The 10,016-nt window shown below is 36.7% G+C and overlaps 1 protein-coding gene across 1 annotated transcript; it reads right to left on the reverse strand.

Moving 5' to 3' along the window:
* Positions 1 to 960: 960 nt before the first annotated feature.
* On the reverse strand, positions 961 to 9,048 carry LOC123563050 (E3 ubiquitin-protein ligase TRIM71-like). Its single transcript, XM_053525674.1, has 7 exons — positions 8,930 to 9,048; positions 7,810 to 7,960; positions 6,348 to 6,556; positions 5,666 to 5,850; positions 4,255 to 4,412; positions 2,982 to 3,158; positions 961 to 2,194 (listed from the first exon to the last, which is right to left on the reverse strand). The coding sequence occupies exons 1-7, from the start codon at positions 8,975 to 8,977 to the stop codon at positions 1,422 to 1,424; spliced, it is 1,701 nt and encodes a 566-aa protein (XP_053381649.1). The 5' UTR covers positions 8,978 to 9,048; the 3' UTR covers positions 961 to 1,421.
* Between the last annotated feature and the right edge of the window lie 968 nt (positions 9,049 to 10,016).

Raw genomic sequence — 10,016 nt, forward strand, 5'->3', positions numbered from 1 at the left:
TGACAACAATAACAAAACACAAAATGAATCAATAAAGTCACTTATAAACCGACTGCTACTTAAATCAGTGTATGTAAAGTTGTTGTTACAACATTATACATGTTCGTTACGTTATGAGATAAAGTTTATCTTGAACTGCATAATCCATTAATTACGTTTAGATGATATTGCATTTACAACTTATTTGACCCCGTTTTTTTTACGTGAATGACAGCATTCTCGTGCAACTCGTGCAAACAGAGTTATGAAAAGTATGGTGGAGAATTCAAGGACAAATTATAAATGACATTAAAGTGAGGATAACTGTATATTCGTCCAGTTTTAATCATTGACATTCCTGCTGTGTATTAGTAACTTTTGTGAACAAGATTAGAATGTTGCTTTTGCACATATACACATTGATTGGACCTCTCAACCAAATTTCATACCTTATTTTAGGGATTTTTAAGACAATACATTTTCAAAAGTTTGTTGAATGTGTTTTGATATTTAAGTGCATTGTAGTTCATGAATACCAAGTTAAAAATTAATAATGGCAACATTTCTAGGCCTTTGTTGTAAGCCACTAGACTTCAGTAACGATATTAAGGGGAATATAGGGGCCTCCGTGGCCGAGTGGTTAGAGTCGTTGACTTCAAACCATTTGCCCCTCATCGATGTGGGTTCGAAACCTCATTTGGGGCGTAGAATTCTTCACGTGAGGAAGCCATCCAGCTGGCTTACGGAAGGTCGGTGGTTCTACCCAGGTGCCCGCTCGTGATGAAATAGTGCACGGAGGGGCACCTGGGGTCTTCCTCCACCATTAAAGCTGGAAAGTCGCCATATGACCTAAAATTGTGTCGGTGCGACGTTAAACCCAACAAAATAAAATAAATAAGGGGAATATACTCTTTTTGTTTTGGAATGTGGCATTCCTTGACCACCGTATCTTTTCTTATGCACTACTTTGTAAACAAACTAAATAATGTGTTTTAGCTCACATATGCGAAATGAAAAGCAAGACAGTGAACTTATTTCACATTCTTTCTTTAAATTAGAATCTGTAGGACATTGATAAATGTTTGGACAAAGTGAAGCACTATTATTTTCGCACCAAAAAGCCTTAATTGTTGACTTTGAATGTACACAAGAAGTCTTATGTAATTCAACAATAACTTTCTTGTTTCAGTTTTTCTCATTTTTATTTTAGTGAGCAATCCTTTGTGTACTTATAACAGTTGAAACAGTATTCATTTCATTTACCAAAACCTTGTACTTTTTTGCAGGTAAATTTTGTAATACCCCACCCACTTTTTTCTAATTTCAAAGTATGCGTCCCCTTAAGCAGTCAGATTTGCCACTCCCCTTGCTGGTTGCAAATTACAGTGTTGACTGTACATTTGTTTAGCTTCACTAGATAGTTTTTCAACTCTTTAAATGTTTTATGCTAGAGCATAAAGCTTGACATATTTTGATTTCAGAAATGTTAAAAGCAACCAAGACCTTGGGCCTTTCTGTATGTAACATACCGACTGCGGCCGGTATAAACGGGTACGATCTTTTATAACTACTCCAATCTCCTCTCCGGCCGCATTTAGCTGCACAACGTTGTGCGAATTCTGCCCACAAACGAAAATATCGCCGTCAGGGTCAACGGCAATGCCTCTTGGGGAATCTAATTCAAAACTCTTGTACCTGGATATGACTTTGCCTAACAAACCAACTGTGATGACACCGTACTCTCTGTCGGTGACATGAATCATAGTACCGTCGGGGCTTATACCCAAATTTCTCGGGGAAGAAAATATTTGCGTTCCGTCGGTATCTCTTTCAAAGACACGCAGTAAACGCCCAGACATATTGTACACCCGAAGCTGTGGTCTATTTTCATACTGTCCGCCGATACATGCCACAAAAATTTCCCCATTTTGACAAGCAACGCCATAACACGAGACGCCGACTTTCATTACCCTGGAAATTTTCAGTTTCTTCTCTATCGTAACAAACTGTAGAACTTTTTCTTCTCTCAAACTTGTGACCACCTCGGTGGGGTTGGCAATACATACTGCGTAAGGCTTGCCAGGTAGGTCAACGTGGTCAATTACTCGACAGGAGGAGTTTAGGAGTTTGAGCCTTTTGTGGTGGGTATTTGTGACAATTACCTTACCGTCCGGTAAGCATACTGAACCAGTATTGTCCTCACTTGAACCGAGATCTGAAGATTACAAAGATCACTATTTAAACTTACTACAAAAGTTCATGATGCAGAAACTATTGATTCATGTACTGATACACATATACTTATGAACTTTTTCATCTCTGCAATTGCATATGAATTGCAGTATAAAATTACCATACTGGCCATGGGTACCGCCTCGGTCAATATTATACATTTCTTGTGTAGATTTTATACATTTAATGACAGGCTTATCGGTCAATAGTCAAAACTGTTTACCTGGAGTCCGAAGAACCGATGGCTGATAGTTTTGACTTTTGACCGGCAAAATATTTAATAAGTGTTTTACTACAAAACGTTAGAAATAAATTTCAATGTTTTTTTTTTCTCATCTTTTATACTTAAAACCCAGCAACGCCCATCTTTAATGATCAACAGTACCAACTATGGACCGCCGATTTATGTGAAGAGTCATTTAATGCAGTTTTTTTTTTCAAATCTGAAGTGTGCTCTCGTAATGTGACTCATACTTAGTCTAATTTTTTTTTTAATTCGGTGTACTTTTACGTGAACTGGCTTTTATTCAACTGCAATAACTCGTGGTGACTGTTATCCAAGACATATTATACAGTTTACCTATTTCACAGCTTGCCAATTTGTAGTAAGTTAAATATTTATACAGAATTTGAACACAATTCTGCTCCTGTATTGAGTTGTAAAGGTCAGAAATCTTGATATTCACCATTATTTCATATGATACGGCAGTACTACATTTAGGCATCGATATGTAGAGACACATACACAAAAAAACACAAATGTTCTGTACCTGAAGATAAACTAATGTTATATTCTCCCTCGAACTGCGCCTTGTAAATGTGCGTGTCCTCCCCAAATTCACCAAGGGACGTCATCGTATTCAACAAGTTTTCGAGGGTTCGATCTGCCATAAACAGTAATCGTTCTTTCCCAAGGTTCTTTGAAATGTCCTTTACCACTACCCTTCCTGTACATGCAGAAAGAAAGAACAATCAGAATAACTACCTTCATTTACGAAATCCTGTTCAACTCATGTTCTGTCGTGTTTTAGGTCGAGTCAGGATCCATGACACGACGCGCGACACGGCGCGTAACGATGCGATACGACACGACATTATGACATGACGCACGACATTAATGTCACGATGTCGTGTTGAATTGTCGGCCGTATTAATGAGGCGCGTTGCGTTGTGCATCTTGTCGCGCGTCGTGCGTCGGCCTAACACACTGGACAACACACGACATGAGCTCAACAAAATTCCGTATTTAAAAGCAGATATTAAGAATATTATTAAAATTTTGTTTCTCTATACAGTTTATATGGTAACGTGTTCATTTGTTTAATTTGTTTCAAGTTTGTGAAGAAGTCTTTGATTTTGTTATTTAAAATTTGTAAAAAGAAGCTGGGTGACTGCCTAAAAAGAAAAAAGTAAATGCAGTCCATTGACTAAATTTTTAAATGGAACTGTGACATTGAAGTGTGTGGTGTTTCTTTCTAAAACAGTATATGATGGCACCATGAACCGGGGGATTCGAACCTCTATATGCAGCCTGTCTGGGCGTACCAAAATGCTTTAAGCACTGGCATGGCATTAGGGGTAAAATGGCGGTAAGTTACAAAAGAGCTGTTATTGTTATCATTGTAATTATTAATATTTTTATAATAACTATTTTGTTATTATGTAAAACGCCTTCGAATAAATCATTTATATATATGGGTGTTTAATCAAGTTATTCAGTTTCAGTTTAAGTCTTAATATTGCATATCTATGTTTTTGTGATTTTACTACATATCTGTGATATGTATCAAGTTTAACTGTAAATCGCTCTTGAACGTATATTTCATATGAAAAGGGCGCTCAACAAATCTGGTATAATAATAATAAATTTTTAGCTAAATTCCAATATCCTTAGGACTCTTTTGTCGAAGATTAACAAATACATGATATACAAATGTAGCCTATTTCCATTAAGTTCCTTTACATATCTATTTGGGCAGCACATCTGATATTAACGTATTGTGAGGCTGTGCTGTAATGCTGTGAACGTAAACAACAAATAACCTTCTTGTAGGCTCTTCTTGGCTTTCTTGAGTGTAACAAACAACTCTGGTTCATTGTTTGTTGTCGTCTCTATCTTGGATGTCAGACCTCTGAGAGTATCACCAACATCCTCGCACGTTTTGACGTCATTATCTATCTTAGTGATAACCACGTCATACCTATAAATAAGACGTCACAACTTAAAATCCACAGGATTTGGCTGTTGAGATACAAAGTAGAATACAATGTTGTTATTTGGATCGTAGGAGTTTATTCAATGTAATAGTGTTCATTCCCCTCAATAAACTAGTTCCGCTTGATTTGATTCCGCTTAAAAACAATGAAAAATGTCCTCATTTTTTTTTCAAATATCCCCCCCCCCCCCCCCCCCCCCCCCCCAAAAAAAAAACCCACTCGCCTAGCTCAGTAGGGAAAGCATTGGTTACGGATCGCCGGATCGCAAGTTAGATCACCGGACGGGGAGTATGTTCTCCGTGCTGATTTTATAAAAGACATTGTGTCTTAAATCATTCGTCCCCCTCCACCTTTTGCTAATCATGTTAGCTGTTACTTGCGGAGAACAGCTTTGTACTGTTACAGAATGTCTAAAAACTGCGTTAAAACCAAAAACAAACAAAATCCGTTACCTGTCTTAGAGCTCATGTCTTAGAATATATTCCAATTTATCTAGGATATCTGTTACCTGTCCTGGAGCTCATGTCTTGACGTATGTTCTAACTTACAAAAGGATATCCGTTACCTGTCTCAGAGCTCATGTCTTGCAGTATGCTCTAACTTATCTAGGATATCCGTTACCAGTCTTAGAGCTCATGTCTTAGAATATATTCCAACTTATCAAGGATAACTGTTACCTGTCTTAGAGCTCATGTCTTGCAGTATGCTCTAACTTATCAAGGATATCTGTTACCTGTCTTAGAGCTCATGTCTTTAAATACATTCTAACTTATCTAGGATATCTGTTATCTGTCTTAGAGCTCATGTCTTTGAATATAGTCTAACTTATCTAGGATATCTGTTACCTGTCTTGGAGTTCATGTCTTGCGGTATGTTCTAATTTGTCTAGGATATTCGTTACCTGTCTTGTAGCTCATGGCTTTGAGTATGTTCTTACTTATCTGGGATATCTATTACTTGTTTTGGAGCTCATGTCTTGCAGTATGATCTAATTTGTCTAGGATATTCGTTACCTGTCTTAGAGCTGATGTCTTACAGTATGTTCTAACTTACCTAGGCTATCTGTAACCTGATTTAGAGTTCATGTCTTGCAGTATGTTTTAACTTATCTAGGGTATCCCTTACCTGTCTTGTAGCTCATGTCTTGCAGTATGTTCTAACTTATCTAGGATATTCGTTACCTGTCTTGGAGCTCATGTCTTGCAGTATGTTCTAACTTATATAGGATATCCGTTACCTGTCTTGGAGCTCATGTCTTGCAGTATGTTCTAACTTGTCTAGGATATCCGTTATCCTAATGCGCATGTCCAAGATGGCGTTGATGATATCCTCTTTCTGCTGCTGCACATGGCGCTGGTTCTCCATCCGCTGATTCCGGAGCACGTCAACTTCAGCCTTCACTTTAAGTATAGCATCTTTCACCTTAAACATAAAATATATCCTTTTTAAATTTTAATTTGCCAAACAGGCCTGTATAACCTGGATTACTTGCCCCTGTCAAATACAGATGTTTCGGATTGTATACGGGGAATGATACTAAAACGTGTATTCCTTGTAGTCATAAAGTGGAAGAGAATGTTTTAACTTACACAATAATTTCATTTGGTATAATGATGTGGTACCTTAAATTTATCCTTTTCCCCACCCCACACCCTACAATTTTTACCCTTACATTACGATGTATGACTTGGACAGAGTTTGCTGTGTTATGTGCTCCCAGGAGATCTACCCTTATACTTTGTCTGGTTAATGCTCAAACCGGAAATGATTGTATTTTATTGGGAATCAAATCACAGGATTTCTATATAAGTAACAAGTACTTTTTTTAAGAGAGAGGCTTTGGAAAAATATAAACACGTCATAATTAAAGTGCACTGAAATATCATTTGGTACTAAAATTGACAAAAGTATCAGCAAACCTGAAGTAACTCTATGCTGCTTTCCACTCCGGTGGCCGCCTGTGGGATATAGACGACGTCGGAACAAGACCTGTGGCCGACGGCTACACATACACTGCAACATAGTTCGTCGTGATCCCCACAGAATAGCTCCAGTAACTTGCCCTCGTGGTGCGTACATTTGTCCGTCAGTTTTTGTCTCGGCGTCACACTCGGTGGCTTTTCTTTCGCTACATTGAATAAAAACTAAATGTTGATTCAATCGAGCATTTGCCAATGTGTGTCTTTGGCATAAATGAAATATACATGTTTTCTGGTTCTCGCGTTAACACGCTATAGATCCACTGCCATGGTTTTCAGCTGGAACCGATCCAAGTCCCCTAACCAGGATGCAGTAACTACAATTCGTCGTCTTAATGATTTGCTGCAGTTCGAAATATTTCATTGCAGCTGACACAACGTAGTAGATTTCTGTATATATATATATATTAATTGCCTCACACGAAAATATTGGCAATACCCATAAACAAGAGGGCAATGATGGCCCTAGATCGCTCATCTGAGTTTCACAGCTAACATTCTTGGTAAAGAATTATCAAAATAATAATTAATATTTCGAAAGAATTAAGTTAATTCATTGCCTATTTCCTGGGAAAAAGACGTGAACTAGTACCAAAATGGTACTCGAACTTAAGACCTTACGGTTGAACGGCCGACACCTTAATCACTAGGCTATGAGTTGGGAGATGACATTTAAACTAGCATTGTGTCCATCGGGTACTTGTACAAACTGTGCCACCCTCTATATAGCAAAAACTGTCAAATGATCATAACTCCAGTACAACTATTCACAGAAAAAAATCCTTACTTTGTTGTCATCTGCGCACCATCTGTGAATGTTTGAAGCAAATCAGACTTAGAGTGTGGAAGTAGTTGGGAGTTCAACTTTCCTAAACGATCACCAGTTAATAGATCAACAAATTCAAATAATTACAGGGACTTTCTACAAATAAGACCTGTGAATATAGTAGTATTTAGTCAGAAATCATACGGTAAACGAACCCCAGAAGAGATTTTTTATATTGAACCTTTTTGAAGTCGTTTGTGCCTTAAGTATATTTCATACATAAATGACTACATGTAATGTGTAGAAACGGTTTTCTGTGTGATGAAAATTGAGGGTCAAGAGTTCACGCGAAAAATACTATTCATAATTATGTTTTCATTCGTAGATTTGGTAGAGCTAAGAGAGTTCTTAAATAAAATGTGACAAGATGTACATATTTCGATTTACGGGTGGTAGTGCACGCCGTAATGTTAAAATGAAACTATGGGATTGGAAGTCAAAAGAAACAAATGGCGGTCTCTAACATGCATGAGCACTTCAAGTTCAAGTGAGCAAAAAAAGACAAAATTAGAAAATTTTCACTAATCCATTCATCCATCCACCAAGCCCTTCGCAAATGTTACATTCAGCACTAACCTGTTATTCTGTGAGTCTTTGTCACTACAAATTTCTTGTGATCGTGTACGCATTTTTCGCACAAATGTTCATTGCAGTCGGCACAAAATTTAGTAGCTTCAACTTTCCTTTCCTCTCTACCACAGGGACTGCAGTTCGTCTCTTCAGATTCCTTGGATTTAAAGATAAATTCAAATTAGTTTTATTGCAATATTTCTAGAGTGTTGTGAGGCTCTTACGTGTATCTATTTTATATCAAGTGATTCCTAAATGTGGTCAAGCAGGACCGATCGAATACATGTGAGAACAATCAATAAAATGCTGCTGGAGACCACGTTTGATGAAGATCTATCAAATGGCTCATGAGAATACGTTATTTAAAGGATGTTTTCCCTGTTTTTAGGTCTGGCAGCTCCCTAAAGATGCAAAACAGAGCCATTTGAGCAAACTTTAAAGAAATCTCCACAGACCAAGTTTGATAAAGATCCATCACGTGGTCAATTTAAAGTATATTGTGCAAGGATACTAAGACAAAGTTTGGTGTAGTTCCGACCAGTAGTTAAAGATAAGATATTTAAGTAAAAATATTAAACGTGGGATGATGGACAAAAGACGCCTGAAAGTTCGCGTACATGTACTGATAGCTTACGCCCACGCAACGCCCCCGTGGTTTAATATCTTAGAATGATAATAAATCAGGTCGTGTTAGAGTCGACGTTTGTAAATTTCATTTTGTCTGTAATTGATAAAAAGAGGATATTCGAACGTTTAACGTTTCAGCGAGAAAAAAAAGAGAAAAAATGAATATCGTAATTTTGTCTTTCTACTCTAAATTCATTAAACGAGTCGCTCTGAAGACACTTTAAAAGTGACTTTTAGTTTATGCTATTACTAATTAAATATTGCATTATATCAGTGAAATAAACTCTATATCAGTCACCGGTTGTCTCTCACAGTACCATTTTTGGCAACGAATAAGCATGAAATAAACAAACATAAAATGAAAAGAAAATTTGTTAAAGTAGATATGGTTATATCTTATCTCGTAGTGATAAAATTCTAACATAACGTATGTCTTAAATAAAAAATTATAAATAAAAAAATTAATGTAAATATATTTCAGTGAATTATCATTATTTACCTTATCTGGTGAGGATCGAATGGACGACAGTTCTAAAGCCGCAGCCATAATGTTAACTTTGGAAGTTCACTTTTCCTCAAAATAAATTAAAAAACCTTTAACAATGCAAAGTGTATCACCTTTCATTGGAATTTCGCGCTCTAAAAATCGCGATCGATTACCTGCACTAAATACGGAAGCCATTTTGTGCAATCGTAATTCGCTATATTAGTGTTTAATAGATTTGATTTGTTTAATGGCATAATAATTCAACAGAAAATGCCTAAAATTTCATTATCAATTTTCGCGCATTTTTTCTAATGATTCAAGTCAGGTAAAAGGGGAAAACGTTATGTACTGTGACTGAAATTTTACGTTACAAATACATAAAACGCGAAATAAACAAAAAAATCTGAAAATGAAAACACGCTTAATTTAAGTAGAGTTATGTACTACAGTCACCATGGTTACGTCAACTTTCATTTTGTTTAAGGGATATATAAAAGTCGATACAACTTCAGTGTCTATTTGGACTTAAAATTAAATGTGTCTGTTGTCCGTTCAAAACATGTATTACAAGAGCTGTCAGTTGACAGCGCGCTCGACTATTCTCAGTGCTTGATAGTATAATATAAGCTATGAGTAAAACTTTAACATTACAATAAGCATATTCTAAGTCGAAAAGGGGCCATAATTCAGTCAAAATGCTCCTTTTTACAGACTGGGGTCATGATGGTAAACAAGTACGCAAAATATGAAAGCAATATCTCATGGACTTTGAAAATATTTGGGGTGGTACGCAAACATTACAATAAGCATATTCTAAGTTGAAAAGGGGCCATAATTCAGTCAAAATGCTTGATAGAGTTGCCTTCAACTTTTTACAGACTGGGGTCATGATGGTTAAAAGTATGCAAAATATAAAAGCAATATCTCAATAGACTTTGAAAATATTTGTAATGGTACGCAAACTTTACATTTGTGTGACGCTCACGCTCACGCTAACGCTCATGTCGACGCCGGGGCGAGTAGGATAGCTCCCCTATTCTTCGAATAGTCAAGCTAAAAATGTATAAGGTAATAAGAACTTTATTTCCTAAACATTTTC

Source organism: Mercenaria mercenaria, chromosome 15 (assembly GCF_021730395.1).
Source record: "Mercenaria mercenaria strain notata chromosome 15, MADL_Memer_1, whole genome shotgun sequence".
NCBI classification, from domain to species: Eukaryota; Metazoa; Mollusca; class Bivalvia; order Venerida; family Veneridae; genus Mercenaria; species Mercenaria mercenaria.

Bases quoted from the DNA above. Each gene is read 5' to 3' on its own strand.
- LOC123563050 (XM_053525674.1), bottom strand. From the start codon at position 8,977: ATGGCTGCGGCTTTAGAACTGTCGTCCATTCGATCCTCACCAGATAAG. The intron at 7,961-8,929 runs GTAAATAATGAT...TTTAAATCCAAG, and splicing joins TTCGATCCTCACCAGATAAG to GAATCTGAAGAGACGAACTG. The intron at 2,195-2,981 runs GTACAGAACATT...TGTAATCTTCAG, and splicing joins TAACATTAGTTTATCTTCAG to ATCTCGGTTCAAGTGAGGAC.